We start from the raw sequence: 24738 nt of genomic DNA, 5'->3' as shown, positions 1-24738 counted from the left end.
AACTCATTTCAAAAAATGTAGCTGTAGGAAGGACAAGGGCTATAGAGAACTGAACTGTGATCAGACAGGAAGGGGAGCTGGTAAGTGGCAGTGAAGTCATGAATCATTGAGGGAAGGCTACTAGTTGGCTTTGGAATTTGGGACTGGACGTATACATGAGAAGTGTGTCTTAGAAAAAACTACAAAAATAACAATCTGACAGTATGTTAGCAAATGAAAGATCAAAGAGGAAGGCACCTAAAGAAACCCAAGTTGCTGCCAAGGAAACTGGTGTGGTCGGGTCTTAAGTGTACAAATGACGGAGGAGCAGGCAACCAAGGATGAATACAAAAGTCTCACCCAGACAACTTTAATACAGTTTCAGGAATGCTGAAGTCAAAACCTAAGACACTGAAAAGGAATTTAAAGATATATTTAGGGGTAGGAAAAAAACAGAAGTTAGGAACGCTATTTAGATCACATTATTTAATAGCAAAAGAAAACAGATCTACTCATCTCCTCTATAAAGAGAATGCTCTTCAAACCAAAAAGAGCAAAACAGAGCTGTATGCATGAGTCTAGGTCCATCCAATGTGACCACAGAAGTCAGATCAGTAACAGCGGGGGAGTTTAGAAACCAGGAGAGGTGGCACCAAACATAAAAATGTTCCTGTACTCAAAAAGGAAAACATGTAGACTCTGGCAAATATTGATTCATGAGTTGATGCAATCCCTGGAAAATTCTAAGGTGAATTATTACACAAAAGGTCAATAGGCACTGGGAAAAGGAAGTAATGATCACTAGGCAAAACAGGGGTTCACTGTGAACTGCATATCTTTTACTGATTGGTTTATTAGAAGGAGAGATTAAGGATACCAGAGACACAGTCCATGTGGCTTTTAGCAAGATATTTTCCAAGTTATTAATGATGTGTCCTTGGACTAGAGATAAAAATATGAGCTCGGTGATAGCACAGTCAGGTAAATGTAAAGGTTTGTTACTGACTGAGGAACTCTAACCCAATGGGTGTACTAATAAATAGAATATTGAAATGAATGGGGGTCCTGGTGCTGCCACTGGGTTTTTCTAGTCTTTTTATTTCTTCTCCCCATGATTTAAAACTTCCACTTGTGAAATGAGAAGATAATGTGATGCTGGAAAGGAAAGTAAGTATTTTGAAAAGATACTTAAAAGATGTTGACAGGTTAGAACAATCAGGTATAGTAACATAAATCTCATTGAGTACAGATATAAAGCTCTGTACTCAAATTTTAGAAAATCAATTGTGTTCATACAAGATAAGGGATAACCTAAACATTTTTTCTGGAATGAAATCTAAGATTCAGCTGCACAATGTGGCAGCCCATAGAGCTGGTGCCACTTGAGTGTGATCTAATCCAAATACAGAATCAAAAGAAGAAGGTAAGAGTCCCGCTGAGCCTGAGCTGGTCAACATCTGAAGTGGTGAATTCCATTTCAGATGAGATAGTCTGGAATGGAACTGATAACATGGAGTGTGATCAGAGACAGGGGCAGCTGGAAACGTGCTGTGGGAAATGCCTGAAGAACCGGACACATTTCGGCGGGAGAAAATGAGATTTCAGGGAGTCAAATACTATCTTCCTCCACATGAAGGGTCAGGGAGAGGACTGCAGTTACTTGGTGATGGTTCAGAAGGCAGAACTTTGGTTAAAGAGAAGAAACTTCAGCACTGTATAGAGCAGAACATTTTGACAATTGAACTAAGTGTTGGCAAAGATGCAGAGAAGTTGGGAACCTCGGTATTAAAAAAATAAAAAAAACTATTTAATAATGAATTGGGCCGCTTTGTGAGGTAGTAAGTTTCCTCCTCTCTGGAAGTATGCTAGTACAGGTTAGAAAGGCACTGGTCCAAGACATTGCAAAGAAATTCCTCCCTTGCAGTTGGTGAGATGTTGGATTTAATGGCCCCTGAAGGCCTTTCAAGGAGGAATTGGATACCATGAGGATCCGACTTCTATACTAAACAAGTCAGGAGGTGTTTAGACAGCACACATAGCAAGAGGGCTGCCGATGACACCGCTGACTGCTTATGCGTTCAATATTTAAAAATCCACTTAGATACAATACATAGCTTTTAGGTTATTGATGAGACTGAGCAAGTATATGCAATAAGCATGCAGTATTACCTTGACGGGATAGGAGAAAAGCTTAACAAAGCCAAAATCATCTCCGGTGGCTAGGAGGGAACAGTCTTTGGTAAGACTGGCCGCATTGACATCAGTCACATCGCTATGCGCAGGCCAGATGCCCTCGCAGGTCGGCCCCAGGACGCATGTCCACGTGTCCCACTCTATCTTCTCAATCTTAAAAAGAAGGAAGGAAAATGAATATATTTTCACACAACTGAGAGATCTTTTTCACTGGAAGCACAGTTGGTGGGCAATGTTACAGTAGTTCCTGGTGTACAGCACAGTGATTGCCCAAGTCTATGCGTCCATTAAGCTCTGCTCAGCACGAGTGTAGCTCCCATCTGTCACCATCCAAGTCTATTACAATACCACTGACTGCATTCCTTATGCCGTATGATCTGTTTTTCTTTTTTAAAAGAAACGATATGAAGCGGAGTCGCTCTAACTGAAGACCTAGCCAACATCAGGCATTTATTTGTGTTGTGATCTGAGGTGCGAAAGTTCCAAGATGCATTTGTGAGTGGCCTCTGCATTATCTTAATAAACATTACAGTCAGGTAGCCATATATTTTCTACAGATAAAATCAACAGTTTGGAATTGTGGAAACCAGACGGCAAGAAAATCTCTCAGTTCTTCCCTAGATATGTACCATCACTGAAGCCATAAACTGGATCATTTCTCAGTGACAGCGGTACTAAGACTCTAGGCCAGATGATTCTCTGTGGTCAGGGACTGTCCCATGCACGGGAGTATTTTACTGGCATCCTTCTCTTCTACCTGCCAGTAGTCTCCCTCCCCAAGTGGTCCCCAAACACTAGCAAATGCCCTGGAGGAGGGGCAAGATGGCTCCCAAGTGAGAACCACTCTGCTTCATTGATCACTCGGGCTGATCAGTTAGCATGCTATTTTTAAAAGCCACAGACATAATTTTTGTTTTAAAGGACTACTTTCTAGAAGGAATGAGTAATAAGATTCTGCAGCTAGCTTAAATCCTGTATGCTACAGAGAGATGATCTTAAAAAATTGAAAAACTGTTCATATCGCATTGCCCTAAAATATATATTTTATCCTTTAAAACTGTTTTGTCTGAAATTCATGGACAGAAGACTTAAAATTCACATAGGTCAAATTGTGATATAATCTAGGCTTTCCTTTTTAAAATAAACAACAGTAACTACACTGTGTGTTAGACTCCCCTGGGGAGTCCGATCAGCTAGTATCTCCTAGTATTACAGAGGAACGGCAAGATAAGACGCAGCTGAGGTTTTAGTCACAACACGGGGAGGTGTTAAACGTATTTTAGTTACTGAAATTTCTCATTTCACATTCTGTCCTTTCTGGACCCACGATGAACTGGAACCAAAAGGCTGCATTGGCCCCGGTGATTTGGGGGGCCTCGGGCAGGACCAAAGACAGGGGTGACTTGAGGTGGCTTAATGTGGCCTTCTCAGGAAGAGAAGGGAACCATTCCTGCTGGTTCTACAAACAGTCTTTCTGGCCACTGACTCCCTTCCAGGTTCCAGATTCCATTTCTGAGATGCCCCGTCCATCCCCACTGCCAGCGTGCCCTTTGTGGCACTTTCCTTGACCTCGTTATCTAGGCTCACCCTGTGGTCACCCTAGCAGATCCCCCTTGGCCAGATCTGGGCCTGTGGTCCCCAAGCAAATATCTCATTTGCTGGAAGCTCTGGAAATTGCATTGAAAACGGAACATTAAGTATGACCTCTGCAATCCACAAAACCACAAAGTGGTAAACTTGTTAAAAATCCTGGAACTTAGATGGAAGAAGGGTCCTCAAAGGGTTTTTTCCACAGCACCTCGCCTCACAGCTGTGTCATTACCATGGTGATTTTCCAGGGGAAGGAACTGAAGCCCAGAGAGGTGAGCCCCATAAACTGTAAACCACAGCCGGCTTAGGAGGAAGAGGGGAAGCAACCTCAAGAGAGCCGGCCTCCTAGTTCAGTGTGGCTTTAACTGCACCGTGCTGCACTGTACCGATTTAAACGGACATTTTTTAAATATTTGTCATACTTAACAGTTTGCTGAGTAAGAATTGCATTAGCTTGACCATGGCTGTTTAAAGAAAAAAAAAATTTTTTTATAAAGAGGATTTCCCAAATCCTTCCTATGCAGCTGAAGGGCCTGATAATACTGGTAAAGGAAATGCTGAGCTGCCTCTCCAGTGCCCTGAGAAGGAAAGACTGGGGAGGCTAGGCGTGGAAACATCAGCAGCATGGCCTCCCCATACAGCAGCACCAGGATCAGCCTCTGGGATACCATCTATGTACCGTAGAGTGACAAATGAAATCTTCAGAGCCCAAGCCTGGCATTGCAAGGAGCCACATAACATGAACTTCCCTCATGTGCATCCATTTCTTATACATAGTAAGTGCCCAGTGGTCCCAAGCTGGAGTCAGTCCCCTCTCCACCACCAGGTTAGATTGAATTTTACTGAAGTATACTTATTTGGGGGCACCGGAACATGAAGGGAAAAGACAGATGAAGTGATGTAAAATGATGTTAAAATACACAGGAGAAATCCAAGAGGCCCCATGGTCAAGGCTGCCGAGTCACACACGGTCCCCTCAAGACTGGGACTGCAGCTCCACGGCTCCTGCTGTCCTGGAGCCTTCCTCTCCCTCTCTGTAAAAGGAGACTCACAACCATCACACTAGTCTGTTCTGGAGACAAAAACATAGGCTTATGAAGCGCCAGAACATTCACCAAGTATCTAGTATCTAGTGACCAAGTGACATAATTTAAAACATCTCTTACTCAAGGCTACGGAGGTTTCTTTAAAAAAGTTAAAATAGCAACTGATCAGAGATAATCAGGGAGTGAGAGCAATTGACCAGTCAACAATCTCCATGAACATAACACCATCATCTATGACAACTGCTGTTTCTTATTTAGTGCATAAGTACCTTAGAAACCATGAAAACATTATGAATGGGCGCAAGTCCCAGTGTCCCTGTCCCACTTTGCAACGATGGGGTAGCAAACTGAAGTCAGAGAGAGGCGGATGGGGTAGCAAACTGAAGTCAGAGAGAGAGAGCTGTATACCCTGTGACCCCTTTCCTTCTATAGAAGCAAGACTTCCTTTTCTTTCATCAAAGGTTACACAGCAAATAAATGAATCGGATTATCTCGTGGGGCTGAGACAAGGTCCTTAAGGCTCAATCAGTCCATTACCTTTTGGCCATCTGCGTTCGCATGGACTCTGAGAGATCCACCCGCCCACAAGAGCAGCGGAGCCTTTAGGAAGGCATTAGTTCATGAATTCAGATTTTGTATATAGGCTTGGATTTCAATAATTAAAAAATGACCTCAGTGGCCAAGGACATGGGGAAAATAGGGAGGGGGAAACAATTTTAATACAAATGGATGGTCAGGTTGTTCTTTTGTCTTGAAAGGTAATTTCTCCCACTGTTGTTGCAGAAGATAATGCTATAATAAATAGTGAAGAGTAAGAAAGCATGTTTCAAGCATTTATGTTCACAGAAAGCTATGCACGAAGGACAGGGCATGTCCAGTGGAAGAAGGACTATTTGGTACCCAAGCTGCTAGCTTAGTCGGTGTCTCCCAGCAGAGGAAAATGAAACAGAAGGCAGACTGCAGGAATGCGCCATGCTACACCAGCAGCCCCGGGGATCCATAGGTCCTCAGAATGGAGGGAGCTGGATTAAGCAGTCACATTTAAGACACAAGCAAGCTTAAAGGTACACTGAATATAACCCCTACCGATGGATAATAAGTGACAGGTTTTTATTTAAAATGGACATAGAGCATCTTCACAAAACACTTTTTAAAAAGCTCTGTATAGGACTGTTACCTCTGAAGGTCTTATTATATGCCGTTTGCCTCGTGGAGCTTCAAAAAAGAGTTGTTCTTTGGCACCCGAATTAACTTGCAACAATTTTCCTGGTATGAGAGAATGAAGCAGAAAGACAATTCACATCTGCATTTATCTTTCTATTGTAAAGAGCTAAGCATGGTTGCAACTATTCGGATTCATTTTAATCAGTCTCGTAAATTGAGCAAATAAATGGTGAATTCTCCAGAAGTGCATGTACAGGCAATTACATGGCATGGCTCAGACCCTGGAGCCAGGAATTTGTCAATGGGGACCTCATTCCTTTCAATGTGACCTTGCACATCCCTCCTAGATGTGCTGCTGTGTTTTACTCTGTTGCAATAGAAGTACATATTTTTCGAAAGCTTGACAAAATCTGGGGTTGTCTGGTTTTTGTTTGTTTGTTTGGTTGGTTGGGTTTTGCCCATTTTCCTGGTTGTACAAGCATGCAGTAAAAGGAAACTGCTTTGGCAAGAACTATGGCATCAGACATGAGAACCTTGTGGCAAGCATCCAAATTTACCGAGAACTAAATTCTAAATTTGTCCTTTGAAGTTCAGAAACTGGAAGATAAAGACACACAAAACAACCTACAAATGCTCCCCCCACCCCTACCTTACTTGAAAATTTGTAAAGAAATCCAAGATTTTCTCTAAACAAAGGGTTGAGCAAAAGTGCTCTTTGGGTCTGATGTAAAATTAAAATCTTGAACTTGTTTTGATCAATGTTGAAGATGAGATATTCCGAATCTCCTCCCAGCACCTCACTAATCCTTTACGGCTTGAAATTTAAATGACTCAAAAGATATAGACCGGTATTTTTTTCAGCATTTTAAAATCACAGGACATTTCAAACACACGTAGAAGTAAGAAGAGTATGAAGAACCCCTACGCGTCCAGTCAGAGTCCAGCTTCAACGGTTACAAGCTCATGGCCCAGCCCCGTTCCATGAGCCTCCACTCAGGCCCTCACCAGATTCTTCTGAAGTTAACCGCAGGTGGCCTAATATTTCATCTTAAATAATTCTGTGTACATTTACATCATGCCATGTCTTCCCCTGCTTGTCCCCCACAATCTGTACATCTAGTAGTCTTGAAATGTCCTTCCTGCAAAAGTATTACCAAGATAAGAACTCAGTGTCTTCTACCATGCTCTTTAATGCTCAGGTGGGTGCCGCCTGGGTCTGCAAGCTGGTTTGGTGAACCTTCTGAATCTGCAGGTCTATTGCTCAGTGATTAATTAAAAACAAGGCTATTTTTGTAACTGAAAACCTTACTTGTTACTAATTTGCTGGGTTATAATATGGTGAGGAGAGGCCTTGGCTGTGAGGAGCGAGTGAGTTTGAAATTGCTTCCTTTAAAAGGGGCACATTTCCCTGAATTTGTGGCTGAACATACATAAACAAGAAAAAATAAAGGTAGTTAAATGAGCTTTGGCTATTTAATATTATAAGAAAATGAATAATATTTTTTCCAATGAACTAAATAGACCTACGAAGTATTTTTTAGGATTCTCAAGAGGAAGTGTAAATAACAAAATTATTAGAATAGTTAAGTGAAGCACTTTATAATTCCAAGATTATGAGAACATCTAAGCACAAGAGACAAGCACCAGGAGTGCTGCTCAGCACCATAATGTCTGGGGGTACCAACCTAGCTCATGCCCTTTTCCTGAGAACTGACCCCTGCCTTGGGTTGCATGGACCCCATGGCCATGTTTATCCTCTGGAAGACAATGACCCAGGATGGGCCAGGACAGAGATGGGAGTGGGCACTCAAATTCCTTTTCCTAGGAACTCAGAATCTGGGAGACCCAATCAGTGGGTGCCTAGCTGGGATAAGATGGGAACTTTGGAAGTGAGGGTGGCATTTTGGGCCAACTGAGCGGACCATGTGCCAATGAATTAAGGAAAGCTGCCTGTGCAGAAAGAAGGGGCCAAAGGCTGACACCAGACCGAGGACAGCAGTGGACACTGAACTGAGCTTCCTCGGAGCAGGAGAGGAGAGAAGAGGGGAGAAGTGCCTGCTTGGTTTTCTGGTTCATTCCTAAAGCGAGTTCCTCAGGAGACATTGCTTCCAGCTCTTGGATTTCATGAGCTATCCCTATATCTTCCCAATAAGCTCATTGTTCATTATTATTTTAAAAATTTTAAGCTGAGTGGGTTTGAATTCCTTGCAACCAAGGATATGAAGGAATGTTTTAAAAACTGCAACAATTCTTTGTTAGGAAAGTGGAATTATGGGTGTGATTCCTCTCCCTACCCCCACCATATTCTTTACTGTAATTATTACTTTTTTTTTAAGCATAGAAAAAATATTTAGTCACCACTCTTTTTTTCTGCTGCCTTCTGCTGTCATATAAGCACCGAAATATTCTGAGAACAGAAGCAAAGAGCAAAAAATCTGCATAATCCACTTATAATTGCCCCTTAGTAAGAGTAACCCTATTCTTTCAGGATTCCCACATTTTTATTCACTAGAAATGTCTACTCACAAGGAGGAAGAGAACTGGAAGGGCCAGATGGCCTTGTTACTAAGTGGGTACAGGAAACCACAGTCCCCACAGGTATAGAGAACTAGATAATCCACAAAACTGATTAACACCCATCATCCCAGTTGCCATATAATTTACAAGTTAGAACAGTTCCGAAATTCAGACTAAATGTACCCAATATATCAGACCATTTGCAATGGAAATGGCAAGGAGCGTTCTCTTAGGCGCCAAACTGTTCACTGATAAACAATCTTACAGTTCCGGTATTTCTAGAAACAAACTACTATCAGCTAGAAAATGTTCTTCCATATTTTCTCTCTCCCTACATTCTTTTTTTCTTTCTCATGGATTTTGTGCAGGAGCTTCACTCGGGGGGAGCTGGTATTCCTGCAACAGCCTGATGTGCTTTTCGATGATCTCTTAGGACCCGTGGTTGCCATGGACACGAAAGGCTGCAGCGGCTGGTGACTACGCCATCCCCGCCCCTGACGAGCCAGCTGGCTCTGGCAAATGTGTTCGTTACTTTTGACAAGATCAAAGCAATGAAACAGAAGCCTGCTTCTGAGTTCTGCTCTCTAGGCCCTCCAGACCCTCGAGGCCCCACCATGAAAGGTGGGGAGGCTGGTCTCGAGGCAGTATGGCTTGCTCCTGACATCAAGCCTTGTGAGAACTGGGATATCAGGAGCACTAGCATACCCATGCGACACATGTCTCATGGCTGTCACGCTGGAGTTACACCAGGGAAGATCCACGGGCATATTTGCTCTCATCCTCCAGATAGAATAACCCCCCGAAAATTAGAAGTATTCTATTCTCCTCTCCATCCATAGAAAACATTTAGTCTGATGTGCTCACCTGACCCAAGGTGCCACTTAGGACAGGAGGCGAGGAGGCTTTTCAAAGACCTCAGCCTCCTTACTCCCCGGGGACTTTTCTATCACCCTGAGCTCTCACTGGACTACAGAGGCTGGCTTAGGGCAGAATTATGGAAATAGTGAGGTGTGTCTCTCTCCCTCCAAAGTGGTGCCTCCACATTGAGGGCCGTCTATATAGACCATCACCGGGACACCTGCATGATTGCAACCTACCGATCCTGGCCAAGATCTTGCTCTTTCCATCTAGGACTTACTCCTCTATATAGCCCCAGCATCCCACACAGGGCCTATACATTTGCCGAATTAATTTTTTAGAGATTTTATTTGTTTATTTGAGAGAGAAAGAGAGAGTCAAAACATGGGTAATGGCAGAAAGAGAGGGAGAAGCAGGCTCCCCATTGAGCAGGGAGCCCGATGTGGGGTTCGATCCCAGAACTTGGGGATCAGGATCTGAGTTGAAGGCAGACTGACAGAGCCACCCAGGTGCCCCACATTTGCAGAATTAAAAAAAATACTCAAAACACAAGTAAAAAATGCAGTAAGATATCATTTCATACCTGCAAGGACAGTGACTATAAAAATGATGCCCCCAAATCAGAAATAACAAGTATTGGTTACCGAATGCCATACTCTGCTGGTAAGAATGTAAAGTGGTGCAGTTGCTATGGGAACCAGTACATTGGTGCCTCGACAAATTAAACATACAATCACCATTGACTCAGCAATTCCCCTTCAGGGTCTATACCCCCCAAGAATTAAAAGCAGGATCTAGTACACCCATGTTCATAGCTGCCTTATTCACAATGACTAAAAGGTAGAAGCTACCCCGGTGTCCATCGATGCATGACCGGATAAACAAAATGTGGTCTGTACATACAGTGGGGTATTGTTCAGCTTTAAAAAGGAAGTAAATTCTGATCCATGCTACCATATGGATTAATCTTAAGTGCCTTATGTTAGGTGAGATAAATCAGTTATAAAAAAAAAAAAATACTGGGGCTGCCTGGGTGGTCCGGTTGGTTAATTTCAGCTCAGGTGGTGATCTCAGGGACCTGAGCTCAAGCCCCACCTCAACACTGTGCTCAATAGGGAGTCTGCAATAGTCTCTCTCTCCTTCTCTTCCTGCCCTCCCTGCGCTCGCACTCTCTTTCCCTCTCTAAAATGAATGAATAAATCTTTTTTTTTTTAAGATTTTATTTATTTGACACAGAGAGATCACAAGTAGGCAGAGAGGCAGGCAGAGAGAGGTGGGGGGAAGCAGGCTCCCTGCTGTGCAGAGAGCCTGATGAGGGGCTCAATCCCAGGCTTAACCCACTGAGCCACCCAGGTGCCCCTAAAATGAATGAATAAATCTTTAAAACACCCAAATACTGTCTGATTCCACTTACACGAGATACCTAGAGTTGTCAGATTCAGAAAGACACAAGTAGAATGGTGGTTGGCAGGCGCTGGGGGTGGGGAGAAGGGGAGTTACTGTTTGGTGGTTTACAAGATGATTGATTTCCACACATGGGCGCCGGTGAAGGGTGCACAACAGTGTGGATGCAGCTGATGTCCCTGAACCACACATTTAAAAATGGCTAAGATGCTAAATTTTATGTGTTTTTACCACAATTAAAACTAATGTAAAAGAAATCTTCTCAACTGAAATTTATTCTTCCTATGTCCCATTTTCTCTTGTAAATAATAATTGAGCATAGACCCCCACCAATGGTCACTGACACGGTGGGATTTCACACGTTGTGCCACGTACCGTGTGAGTGTTAGATTCCCAACAAAATGCTCCATACTCTACTCTGTGTGCATCAGGCCGCCCCTGACTGTCCTAAATCCTGCTCCCAAGACAGCATAAAGAGGTACGTTAACTAGAGGACATCCAGGGGGGAAATCACTTTCTCTCTCTCTCTCTCTCTTTTTTTTTTTTTTGCTTAAACAATAACGTGGAGAACATACATAGAGGGGCTGAGAAGCTATTGTCTCCCTCTATCCCCTGGGCTTCTCTGGTCCCTAGAGGACTCTCAGGACAGCAGTGTCCCACCTGGTCACCGAGCCCAGCCTAAGCCCTGCATCTGGCCAGGCCTGGACATGAAAGTGAGAGGGACTTATCCGATCTCACTCGCTCTTGCTGGGACTTGCACCTTACAATCCACAGCATGCTTCCATCCTTCTGGTGCACTGTGTAAAATACCTATGGGTTGTGAGGCTCAAATAAAATCTAAATTCCAGGGTGGCAAGTATGGTTAAACATGAACACCTGCCTAGCAGAAGTATCTGTCCATCTATGGCCAGTACTTCCAACAGATACTTGAAATATTCTGGCAACTCCGAAATCATCTCGCTTGGATTGAGGCCCTCAGCCCCTCTCTCCTGGCTGATTTTAGTTGCTTTCCAACTCCAGGCTTCCTTGTCCTCCCAAGATGGCAGGGGTTGCCCCACCCTAAGTCCCTCAGAGTTACCTAATCCCTCCAGGGTAAAGGGCAGGGCTCAGCTCCTGGCATGGCATAAACGTTCCTTCACAGTCTGTCCCGGTCTTTCTCTCCACAGTCTTCTCCCTTCTTGCCCTCAGCCAGTCAACATTAGTTTCTTTATCTCCCCCTGTTCTTCCCACCTCCCGTCTTGAAATGCCATATTCCCTCTGAGTCTGGAATGCTCATCCCAGACTTCATCACCTGGTGAACTTCTACTAGTCTTTCAAGATCCACCTCAAAGGATGTTGCTTCCATGAGGCTCCACAGGTTCCCCGTGAGCTCTTTCCTCAGAGGCACCCGTGGTCGTGGTGCTTTTCTCTCACAGTCAACTAAAACTTCTTTGAAAGCTGGGTCCCCGCCCATTCCAAGATGCCTACCCCAAACTCTTAACATCAGCCAAGTCCCTGGGATGAGACTTAAAAGTGACCCACCCTGTAACGGTGCAGCCCCGCCCTGCATGTCTAATGCTGACACAACCCATTCCGAGGCCCTGCACACCCCTGCCTGTGACTTCCCGCTTCTCATTCCCAAGCCTTACCGTCTAGGCGGCTGCACTTCAAGTACAAGTCTGTTTCCCTCACTAACTTACAAACTCTGGTGAGAACTATAGGAACTGTGTCTTACTTCTGAATCATCCACATTGTCTGGCTTAAAACTTTGCTGGTAGAAACTGGATTTGTCATGGGCGTGACTTGGAGGAGGTAAGGGGGTGGCCCTCCGTTGGAGAGCAAGGTGACATGAGGTGCGCTGAATGTAGCTCTCTACCTGTGCCGGAAGGTGAAAATTGCTGGAGACTTCCTGGGCCATTCTTTGGGGGGTGGAGCACTGATAGGAAAAGGGAAAATGGAAAGGGGGAGACGCAGGGCCAGGACACAGCATGCTGAACCCAAAGGTGAGGGAGTGGATTGTTACGGTAACAGAAGGCACCTCATACCTTTAATGGTCTTAAAACTCAGTGGCTTGAATAATAATAATAATAATTGTAGTAGTAATTGTAGTAGTCAGTAATGAGACAGAAAAAATACTCATAATGTTAACAGCAGGTGCCCCTGGGGTGTAAAGTTACAGTCATTTATATTTATTGTGGGTTCTCCACTCAGGTTTTCTCCAAAACTCAACCGGTCTTCTCTCTGGAAATAACATGTGAATAGTATTGACTTTTTTAAAACAAAGATTATATCTTAGAAGCCACAACATACTTTACCTCTTGAGTCCCAGTCAATGTGTGTAATATAACTAGAAGCACCTTTACAGATGCCAACCCGTTTGCTTGTAAGGACATTGTAAATATCCACAAAGTTATCATGGGATGCCACAGCAAGGTATTTTCCTGTATCTGCAAAGAAAATGTGCAGTTAAAACCAGTAAAACCCAAATGTTTTACACAGGAATTTACTTGCAGGAGCTTATTTCAAAATGGGAAAATGGTCAAGGAAGTATTTAAATAGTCTGTTTTTGTAAATTTTTGTCCCCACATAATCTAGAAAGTCTCTGCTATAATCTTCACCTTTTGAAAATTTAATATCAGAGATCATTTCTTTTCTGTGATGGAAGGAGACCATGTCTTCAACAGTGTCAGCATTTACGACCAGGAAACTCCCATCATTCAAGCCAACTGCTAAAGCTTTCCCGTCAGGAGAGAAGGCACAGCATCTTCCACCTACAAAAGAATCCACGAGGAATAGTTCTCAGCATGATTCTATTATTAAGCAGACTCAATGAAGAGAAGGAGACATTTGCCCATGTGCATTCTGCATAGACATGTGACGGTGTCTTTAACATTACCTGTGAGAAGAACTACAGCTTCGTAATTTAGAATGTATCTTCCTTTCAAACCCAAGGACAATGATCAGAATGTTAAAAGGACAACAAGGACAAGAACAACAACAAAAAAAAGCCCACCAAACAAAATATTTTCTCTTTCTTTAAGGTTTATCCATTCATTTCTTACTACTTGAATATCTGGAATTTTCCAAAAGACCCCAGAAGTGAATGGGGGAAAGGAGTGAAGGATTAATAAAACCAGTACTTTTGGTTCCAAGAAAAGAGAGGATATTTGAGAACAGGAATACTGGAATCCAGTTTCCAGAAACCCTTTTTTGGATATCGTGCCTTACACACAAAACTTGCTTTAGAGATGTTGCTGATCTAAGAGTCACTCCAAGTCTTTGATCCAAGAGTCCTAATGCAGAATTCTAGAGGTGAAAGATTTTATCCTGCTTCTTCTGTTATGAACAACACTCTTTCCGAAGGTGTCAATAAAACTAAACAGTACGGGCTGCCAGTGCCACGTGAGCCATGCTTCCCACTGCTTTTCAGGGTCACAGGGAGACATTTCTGAATGAGTGTGGACTCTGTGTGTGGGGGTGTTTAAAAGGACCCCTGTTTAAGAACCTCCCCCCGTCTTTCTTATTGTCCAGACTTTGGTAAGCACCCCTCCTAGGGACAGGACAGTCCCACAGCCTTGTGCTAAGGAACTCCAAACTCCGTTTCCACACGCTCCCCTCTGTCACGGTTCATGGTATGCTGAAAGCTATGTCATACCAGCAACTCCAAACTCCCTTATCTAAATTCCATCTTCCTTCATGCACTCAGGTAGCAACAAGTCATTTAGGTACTGCGAGTCACACCTGGTGCCAGGGCCGAGAGAACACAAGACAAGCCTGCCCCTGAGGAGAGTCAAGATTAGGTTAACCATATGCTGCAACATATAAACCAGGACACTTCTCAGAGTGAAAGGGAGAGCTATTAATAATTACTCCAGGAAAACCGCTGTGAACTGGATTGAATGGTCATCCACCTAAGATATGTTGGTAGTTTTTCCACTGAACTAATTTTTAACCTAGTGAGTAAAGTTCATTGTCTGACACTTAAGTCACTTACAAGGAGGTCTTAGTATGTCAATTTCCCCATATAAATTAGTGGTCAAAGGATTCAGTCTTGTGGTTAGGGGCATGGGCTTCGGAGTCAGACCTGGGTTTGAATCCTGACTCCCCCACTGACTAAGCCCTCAAGTCCACTATAAAGAAAGGCAAGATGGCAGGGAAAAACAGCCTTAGGCAGCAGTCAGAGGCTTGCTCTCTGAAGCCCACTCTGTTTTGGTCTGAGTTCAGTTCTGTCACCCATCAGCTATGCAATTTCAGGCGAACAACCTAAATTCTCTGTGGCACAGTCTCTCAGTCTGTACATGGTGATAGTAATGGCCTTACTCCTTACGTTCCTGTGAAGACCAAATGCAAACTGCGAGGAATCCATAGCTCAACAGGACCAGCCACCATCATTTTACTATTGTCTTGACATCTTTTTTCATTTTATCCTTCGGCAATACATTCTCCACGTCTCTCTACTTGTAAAACTACCCAGTACAAATATTTTAGGGCCAGACCCCAATCTCAGCCTTTCCTAAGAACTTCCACAAATGCTTTGAGCCTCAGCTAAAGTTGTCCTTGGCATCAGGCCTTCTCCCGAGCCTCCACACAACCTGCCTTGTACCAGACATCTTTCATTTGTCTCTCCACATCCGCTCTCCCCCCGTCCCTGTGCGAGCCTGCATAGATCGCGTCAGTGGCCTCCCTGGCCCTCTGGCCTGGAAGAGCATGAACAGGAGACTGGAGGGAGGGAGCAAGGAAGGAAAGGGAACAGGGAGTTTGGGGTCCAGAGCCCCCAGGCTTCCTCCCCTGCAGGGTCCCTGCACACTGGCTGCGGCCCTGGGCCGAGGGTCCCAGCTCCTGTCTCGCCTGTCCTCTCACACAGCTCTCACTTCTGGGTTCCAGCATTGCTCTCTCCTCTTGCCCCTTCAGGCCCAGGGCTGATGAAGGTACCTGGCTGTCACCAGTCGCATGGCGCTGCGCTATCCCTGGTCTTTCCTCAACATCCTACTCACCCCTTTAACAATTGGTCCCATTTTTAGACTCTCCTCAAAATCGCCTTATTTGAATAAGATGGTCTCATCTGTTGCTGGGACTCTGTTCAAACCCTGTCCATCTCTGACACTCGAGATGAGACAGTTCATCTTAGGATGCCCCAGTAGCTGACACAGAGAAGCTACTCAACAAACGTTTGCCAAATTCGCACTTCTTGGTATACACCTCTTCGTTCTAGTGGTTAGAGTGTTAAATATATATTTACAAAATTTCTTGATAGTAACTTTTTTTTGTAAAACTTTTGTTTTCATCTAATAAAATCAGTTGTAGAGACGGTTGGACATAAAGATAAAACAGCATTCTTTACAAGCTGATGGGTTCCAACAGACTCTCACAGCTCTCCACAAGAAGAAGAAGGACATATTGCCCCCAGGTGGTAAATGTCTGTGCAGTGCAGGGAAAACGAAGGAAGTAATGGATCAGGCCAGCTTTCTGGAACGTCTGTCTGTAGCAACCAACACTGACTTCCCACGACCTGGTGTACGTGGGGGCACGTACCAGGTACTCTAAACAGCAGCTGAGTGCAGAACGAACACAATACAAGCTGTTGTTGGCAAATACTTTGACAGATGTGTAAAGTGGCATCTCATACCTTTTTTGAGCTTTCGTACTGCCAGCATACGGTGTTGGGAGGATAATTCCCAGATCCGAAGCGTTTTATCGTCGCTCACCGTTGCGCAGATGGGCAGGAGAGGGTGGGCTGCCAGCCCCCATACTTCTCCCTCCATGTGCCCCTGTGGGAGAGGAAACAAGGCCATGCAATCTCAGTTCAGGCTTCCCGGCTAGCCCCTCTGCGGCGCTGGGCAGGGTCCGCACCCTGGGAGCACCTTCAACATGTTCACATGTGAAGAAGCACAGGCTGAGCTTCCTTGAACCAAAACAAAAGCACTCAATAATTTTTTTCATTTGAATCTAAAGGTGGGCCTACAGGAAGTCGAAGTCTTCATTTGTAAAGATAACATGGATTCGTTGCTCATAAGCTCTATTTATATGATGCCAAACATCTTTCCTTTTTAGAAATATCTGGGTAAATAATAAAACACCCTCATTTGATCCTCTTCCTTGATATCAAGTTAAAACAGTGTATACAGGTACACATACACTGGTAAAACAACTTGATCATGACATAAAACACCTTTATGAATAAACCCATGTTCTAAAAAGATGTAGGTAACCACCTATCTCTATAAGAGGGATTGGACAGCAATATTCTTTCTTTTTTTTCCCCGCCAAAAAAAGTAATTTACTAAAAAAAAAATCCAGGATCAAATTAAGGCATATGCATTGAATTTGATTGCTATATTTCTCTTTTTTTCTAGTCTTACTGAGATACAAGTGATACACAACAGTGTGTAAGTTTAACACTGGACAGTGATATTAATTTAATTCAATTTAAGTCCTTTGAATGCATAGCATTTGGCAAAACAAAAGCTCAGTTTTCATATCAAGTGCCTTGGGAATAACTCAGGTTCAGTGTTTGCTCACATGTTTTTCTATAAAGTGAATAACAGAAAACTGAAATGTGCTTAATAGATATTGGGCTAATTCCATATACCTCTATCTTATCACAAACACACCTAAATGGCTTAGAAATAATGACATAAAAGTGTTTAAAAAATGAACAATTAGAGAGAAAATGACTCTGATGCCTATAATTTATCACTCAATAAAGGAGTGTAAAGAACAGATTAGCGCATAGAACAGTAAAGCAGACCAGACTGTTCACTGAATTTCTGCTTTTAGTGGCCACTTATAAAAAGGCTTTGCTTAGTAAAGCAAAAAAGAAAACCGTACACAGCATATGAAAGGTGTTTGTACTTGGACTGCTTCAGGAAACAGGTGGCCTTCTGAAGAGAAACTGGATGATTTCGGTTTAACAGGCCAACTGTTTAAGCGAAACAATAATTTGGCAGAAGATACTAAGTTCCAAATATGACATTCAAATATCTGAGAAGGGCCAAAGGCTGTAGATACTCTTTGAAATTATTGGATTTGGAGTACCCTACATCTCTAGTTTTCTAATTTTCTTCCCTTCAAAAGCCTCTCACCCCAAAGGTCACAGTCAGAGGATGGGTTAGGTGTCGACCCCAATTTCCCCCCAGAATGGATGTGCTTGGAACCCTTTCCTAGGCCAAGTCCCTTTTTCATTTTGCTTGAGAACAGGACTGCATGGCTCTGAGACCCTTTTAAACTACTGCCTCATGTATTGACTTAAACATGGTATTTCCCTAAAAAATGGGATTACATTTCTGTAATCCCAGTGAGTGGACAGTGCGCAAGATAGGCCAGAAGTACCTCAAGTGGTATACAAATGGGTTTGGAATCTTGCCTTCCTTCTGATCACCCGTAAAGCTGGGTGTAAATAGCTGCATGACTGAGAATTGATTATATTCAAAGAAAATACAATGGGAATTACAAACTCATCTCCTGCCACTTTTCCCCTCCCCCAACCCAGTCTTCCTTCTCTTAAAAAATAAACAATCTACGCCAAGGGACATTGTGTTGCCATACTACTGGCAAAGCAGTGCAAATACTTTCCCACAGCAGGATAGTGGAGGATCTTAACCACACTGCTTGTTCCTTCACTTTCCCTCTGTGTCCATCCTCTCTTGGAGCAGGACCATGAGCCTCATGAGCTCCATGAGCTCCATGAGTCCTGAGAGGACAGGAAGCCCTATTCCACTGTGCACAGCGGGTAGCACAGGGTGGTCCTCAGCAGGAGCCCAACAAACACTGATGGAATTGAACTACTTGGTTCTGCTTAAGAGGAAATACAAATGAGTGATAGATAAGAAGAGGAAAGAGAGAGTAGAAACAGACCTGACTATTCACTGATTTCTGAAAAGGAAAAGAATGGTACAAGTGTAAGGAGACAAGATGGCAGTAATCAACATTTTTTCCTGAAGGTTCCACCAGCTCTACTGCCTGCCCATAACTCAGGGTGCGCCGTGCCTTCTGCATGGTTCCTTGGCAGTCTCCATGCTAAAAGACATAGGGAGAACAGCCCAGTGTAGTGAAAAACGAAAGGCTCTGGTATCTGACACCTTGGTTTGAATCCCAGCTCTGCAGTTCTTAGCATACGGCTGTGGGCAATTTAATGGGCTTTGGGTCCCTCATCTATAAAACTTCAAATTCCTGTTGTGGAGAAATAAATGTTGTACAATAGTACTGCCTGACACAGAGTAGGCACTCAATAAACGGTACCTATAGCTATTTTTATTATTAGAACAATAGAAACAAATATGGGGAAAAACCAGAATTATACAGAATGAAGAGGCAAAAGGCCTTAATTTTCAAGTTTAAAACATATTTAAACAAAATAAGCTCGACTATAATGTCTTTTAAAATAAAAAAAATATAGAGTTTAAATCTTACAGTATTGCTTAAATCACATGATGGTAGGGACCTAAAAAAATATTTAGCAATGTAGCATGTATGCAAATAAGTTAAAGTCTCAAACATGTGGGGATTAGGAAGAAATAATCACTTTTCAGTAAAATTAAATAAGAAGCCATGGCCAGAGAGAAAAAGAAATTTGTTTGGAAGGAAACAAAATCAAGATCAGCTGGAGAATGAAGACATCATGCCTCACAGACACCTCCAGCGTATTCCCAGTCCCTGCTACCTGGTACTATCAGCTACAGAGCTTTTGAGGTTTTTAATGCAGAATTCTTTTTTTTTTAAATAATTTTAAAAATTTTTTATAAACATATAATGTATTATTAGCCCCAGGGGTACAGTTCTGTGAATAGTCAGGCTTACACACTTCACAGCGCTCACCATAGCACATACCCTCCCCAATGTCCATAACACCATCACCCTCTCCGTAACCTCCTCCTCCCGGTAGCCCTCAGTTTGTTTTGTGAGATTGAGAGTCTCCCATGGTTTGTCTCCACCCTAATCCCATCTGTTTCAGTTTGCAGAATTCTTTTTTAAACACATTCTTATTCAGGATATCCTGAATGGGGCTTGGGCACATGCCACTTTAAAACCTCATAGTGTTCTGAATGATCGTGTGTGTGTGGACCTATTCCCAGGATGTAGCAAATTGAAGGGCCACTCTCAGTGGGATTTGGGAGTTCATCTCTAAGATAGAAAACGTGAAGGAGAAGGAGGTGAACCAGGGACCCATAGAAGGCCTGAAGCTTATATAATAGGGCACATTTTTTTTACTCTGCTTTCTGAATGTACACCCTCACCCCAACCTGAGCCCTTTCTGTCTATAAATAAGGTCTGTCCATCACCAAACTGGTCACAGTCTCACTCCCTCAAGTGAGATTTTATCACTTCACTGATCTTTGAGGATTCTGTTGATGTTTATTTTAATGTGATTTTACCTGAATATAATTATTGAGGGGAGATGGAGGGCAAGAAGTAGGCCATGTGTTTACATGCACCAAGACAGAGACTAGCATGAGGCAAAAAAAAAAAAACAAAAAACCCCAAAAAACAAAAAACAAAGGAGACATTTATATACTTGGTGTGAGTAGAGAAAATAATTTGTCCTGACAGTTTTATAGATTTGTCAGATCGAGAAGAAAAATACCTGAAGAGCCTCCTCCACACCTGGACTTAATTTAGACAATGAGGTTATGGACTTTGAGGAGATAATGTAATGGGATAACACCCTCGGGGACCTTGGGGGTGGGGGATGTACTCTGCATATTGTAGGGACGGTAATATCTGTTGCCAGAGGGAAGACTGTGGTGGACACGTTCATGATCCCCCTGGCTTTCACTCCTATGTAGTCACCTCCTTTCCAGTGCAACATGCCCTGTGACTATCTGCCAATTGATAAAATAGGGCCAAGGGGATGGATGTTCATGATTACGTGCCTTTGAGGATATGATTATGTCACATAAGACTGTCATGCCTGTTTTTTTCTCCTTCCCTTGGTGGCTTCAAGGAAGCAAACAGCCATGTTGGAGAACCCATGTGGCAAAGAACTGTGTGCGGCCTCTAGCTAACAGCTAACCAGAAATGCAACCGTCAGTCCTACAACCACAAGGGCATGATTTCTGCCAACAACCTGCGACATCTTGGAGCAGATTCTTCCTCAGATTCACCTCATCTGAGGTGAGCCTCAGAGGAGACTGCAGCCCTGGCCTTGACTGCAGCCTTGTGAAGCTTTAAGCAGAAAACCCAGTTAAGGTAGGCTCAGACTTCTGACGCAGAAAAAGCTTAAGATAATAAGTCTGTATTGTTTTAAGCTGCTAAATTTGTGGCAGTTTCTTACACAGCAATAGGTCAGTAACCCAGCGGTTGTGCAACCCTGAGACTGAGTGCCTACTTCAATACGGCATCCTAAGTGCCCCCTCACCTCACCCGAGTCCCAGCTCTGACAGGAACCGCGCATTAGAAAATGTACACAGTACCTGAACAAGCAGTGTCATTGGGCCACTTTTATCAATTTCCAGGATCTCCCCATTTTTTGTTCCCACCAGGATATGTCCATGTCCCAAAGTGATGGCACGAATTGAAGGGTTATCTTCCAAAAGCAAGCCTGAGGGGGGAAATGCTGACTTAATATTGTAAACAGTGCATTGAGTAGAACAACAACAACAAGCAGTCTGATATTCATATATAGTCTGTCTTTGTAGTTCAAAAGTACTAGTAGCGCCAGGCAATCAGCCTTGACATTTCTACCAGGGACCTAGAGGTCTAACTGTAGAAGAAGGAGAACTGTTTTAGTAACGGCTGTCCACGAACTTCAGTACCATCTTTTCCATTCCTATGAAAAGAAAGATTCCGATGACATATTCAGGGGTGGCACCTTTTGAGCTGGTTGACAATGCTGCTCTTTTAATGGCGTAAGTCTTCAAGCATCTTTCAAACATGTCATCCCAGAGTTCTACAATTCCATCCTTTCCACCCGTTACAAAACCCTGTGAAGGCATATATGGGAAGAATGAAATATACATCAGAATGACAAGTTGCCCACCTGGCCTCTAAAGGGCTCCCCCTTGGGAAAAGCAGCTTTGGTCTGTGTTTCCTTCCTAAGTATAGGAGACTGAAAAACCTGATAACATGTAATATTAATAAAGTATCTCCTAGAAACATCTCTCCCCTACTTCTCTAGTGGATAAAGCACATTCTCAATGTGTGTTCCTCATACTTTCCTCAGACCTTTGGTTGGTATTTGGCACCCTAGGTCCTGGATGGCCATTTCTGTGCTCCGTCCCCCACTTCAACGTAGGTGCCTAAAGAACAGGAAAGCCTGGCAGAGTTTCTAGTATCTCATCTCCTCCTATTGAATGAACTGGAATTAGCATCACAATTAAAAATGATTATTAAGTATGTTAAAATAGATATTTACTTCCAGGAGAAAATATCATTATCTTTTAAGAGGAACTTAGGCAGTTCATGTAACATTGTTCAATGGACATCAATGTCCAAAATAATTAAAATCCAGATTAATTTTTATAAAACCTGGAAAGTAAAATGCTTAACATATTGGGTATTATTATTATTATTATTATTTTTACTGAACAGTGATCTTTATTCTTGTTCTAAGCTTATGATTTCTTGGCTTTACTAGTTTTCCTTTCTGGCAAATTATATATACCAACTGCTCTTTGGAAAAATATTTTTTAAATGGAAAATACTAAGTAATTCATTGTTTTCTTGGAGAGTTTTAGTTTCCTTTATTCCAATGAAGTTCATGAGGAAATAATATTTTGAAGTTTTTTTTACATTAAATACCCATATTCTCATTATAGATATGTAGGGGAGACTTAATTCCCAAATTAAATTCAAATTATACTGTAACATCCTTGTATTTTTCATGATGTTTCGGATTAACTTACCAAGCAATGAAAGAGTTTAAATAAGTTATAGCACATCAACTTCGAGACCTAGACAGATTTGGCTTTCTACTTTAATCTTGTCTAATGTATGGCTTAAGCCAGAACAAATTTGCCAGTAAAAAACAGCTTAACCACTAAAACTACCGCTATAGTTGCACATCTAACAAGAACCTACTTTGGTACTGGGATCAGTATAATTACCTGGGAACAGGGAAATGCAAAATGAGGCGTGGCTTAGTTAGGTGTGTTGGGTGGCTTATGTTGTTTGGAGGTCAGAGAGCAGAGAAAGTGGCACCACCAGCAAGCTGGCAGTGAATAAAAAAATAGATTTTTCTGGCAAAGTGGTTCAACAAGGTATTTTCATAGTACTGACAGTAAGTGTCATCTTTTAAAAACAAATAACAACAAAAGAACACTGTAAGGTAGGAAGGTGGCTGGACAGAGCAGGATAGAGATGAGCTTAAGTGGAAATACAGCAGGTGTGATGATTCTTTTATATCAGCTTAACTGGTCACAGGGTGCTCTGATTAAATTTTATTTCTGGATATATCTGGGAACGTATTTCCAGATCAGATTAGCATTTGAATTGGTGCACTCAGTAAGATAGATTGCCCTCTCCAATGTGGGTGAGCAATATCCAATTCTTTGAGAGCCTGAAGAGAGCAAAAGGCGGAGGAAGGAGGAATTCATCCTTGTTTTTCCTGGCTCACTGAATGAGCTGGGACATCTCTTTTCCCACCCTCAGACTGAGATACACGCTACTGGCATCCCTGGTTCTCTGACCTTTGGACTCGCACTCAGTTATACCACCAGCTTTCCGGGGGTTACAACTTACAGAGGACATCATGGGACTTCTTAGCCTCTATAACCACATAAACGAATTCCTTATAACAATTTTTTTTTTTTGGTAGTTGTGTATGCATATGTATGTCCTATGGGTTCTGTTTCTCTAGAAAACCCTAATACAGGCAAACCCTAATACAGACTTTATAGCTAATACTTTACAGCTAATACTAGCAAACACTAATACAGACTATAACACTCTTGTTAAAGCTGAAGCTGTCTACACAGGAACAAAGTGGTTATGAACTAAACTTGTGGTCAAACTGATGAGTGGGACAATAATCGAACCATTTGCTACTTTGAGGTCTTTGTTGTTGTGTACTAAAGAGGAAGAGAATGTTGAAATATTTTTCAGGACTCATCTGCTACTGGGTTTGTGCATTATCCCAACACTTCTTGAGGGGCTCTCAGGGGTGAGCGCCAGGAGGAACGAGTATGAAAAAAGTAGAAACTGCACATAAAGAAATCACTAGAAATGAAAGAATTTTTAAAAATATTTGTGCTCCTCTCCATTCACGACAACTACTTCCCAATTCAGACGGTTTTAGGGACAAGCACGCATCCTGCTGGTATGGGCCTTCCTCAGTCTAATTTAGAATTTTAGAAAGCTAATGACGAAAATATGTCATACCTTATCCAATGCATACATAGCAAACACAGGCCCGTCATGAGCTTTCACTGTCTTTAGTAGTAGAATATCTTTCCAAATAAAAATATCTCCAGTAGCTGCTCCTGAAAACACTAGATCTTCCATTCGTCCATAAGAAACACACATCATTGTTTCCAATTTTCCAACACTGCCAAAAATTCCTCTTTTAGAGGTGAAGCCCCCACCTGAAGTGGACCAAGAACATACGTTACTTTTTGAAAAACTGACACCTTCTATGAGCAATTGGAATGACTATCTTCAGTGGAAAAACCCAGTGTGTCTACATTACATGTATATGGAAAGATGGCAGAATACATCATAAACAAAAATATTCTAAGAGAGTTTCTCATTTACATATTCATTAATTGTTTACTGACTCCCTCCTTTGTGGTAGATACAGTGGTTGCTGCTGGGGTATAAAGACAAGAAGGAGTTTCTTCATTCAGTGAACTTGGGTTTTGTTTGGGGAGGCTGCCATTATGCATCTCAGTCCAACAAGACACGCATCTAACCAAGGTTCAGTGCTGGTTCCATTCCAGCCAGAGGAGGAAGAACTTGGTTCGCCGGGCAAGCTAGGAAAGTCTTCATGAATGCAGACCAGAGAGAATGCCAACAACACTAGCAGTAAGGAAAAATGCAAACATATGGCCTATGTTTTGCCTTGATTTTTTGTCCT

At 42.7% G+C, this 24738-nt stretch overlaps 1 protein-coding gene across 5 annotated transcripts in view; it reads right to left on the bottom strand.

The window, feature by feature from the left end:
- The window catches only part of EML6 (EMAP like 6), a 277855-nt gene that overhangs the window by 49396 nt on the left and 203721 nt on the right, over positions 1–24738 (bottom strand). For all 5 annotated transcript variants that reach the window (XM_032352130.1, XM_032352133.1, XM_032352134.1 and 2 more), the window contains exons 19-26: positions 24045–24247; positions 21538–21649; positions 21140–21267; positions 16357–16498; positions 13349–13501; positions 13046–13177; positions 5986–6074; positions 2149–2325 (exon numbers count right to left, since the gene is read on the bottom strand). In XM_032352130.1, coding sequence (XP_032208021.1) covers positions 2149–2325; positions 5986–6074; positions 13046–13177; positions 13349–13501; positions 16357–16498; positions 21140–21267; positions 21538–21649; positions 24045–24247 — 1136 coding nt within the window. The remainder of the gene's footprint in view (positions 1–2148; positions 2326–5985; positions 6075–13045; positions 13178–13348; positions 13502–16356; positions 16499–21139; positions 21268–21537; positions 21650–24044; positions 24248–24738) is intronic.

This window comes from Mustela erminea, chromosome 7, assembly GCF_009829155.1.
Source record: "Mustela erminea isolate mMusErm1 chromosome 7, mMusErm1.Pri, whole genome shotgun sequence".
NCBI lineage: Eukaryota > Metazoa > Chordata > Mammalia > Carnivora > Mustelidae > Mustela > Mustela erminea.
The sequence above is the reverse complement of the archived record's forward strand: the minus strand, read 5'-3'. Positions and strand labels throughout refer to the sequence as shown.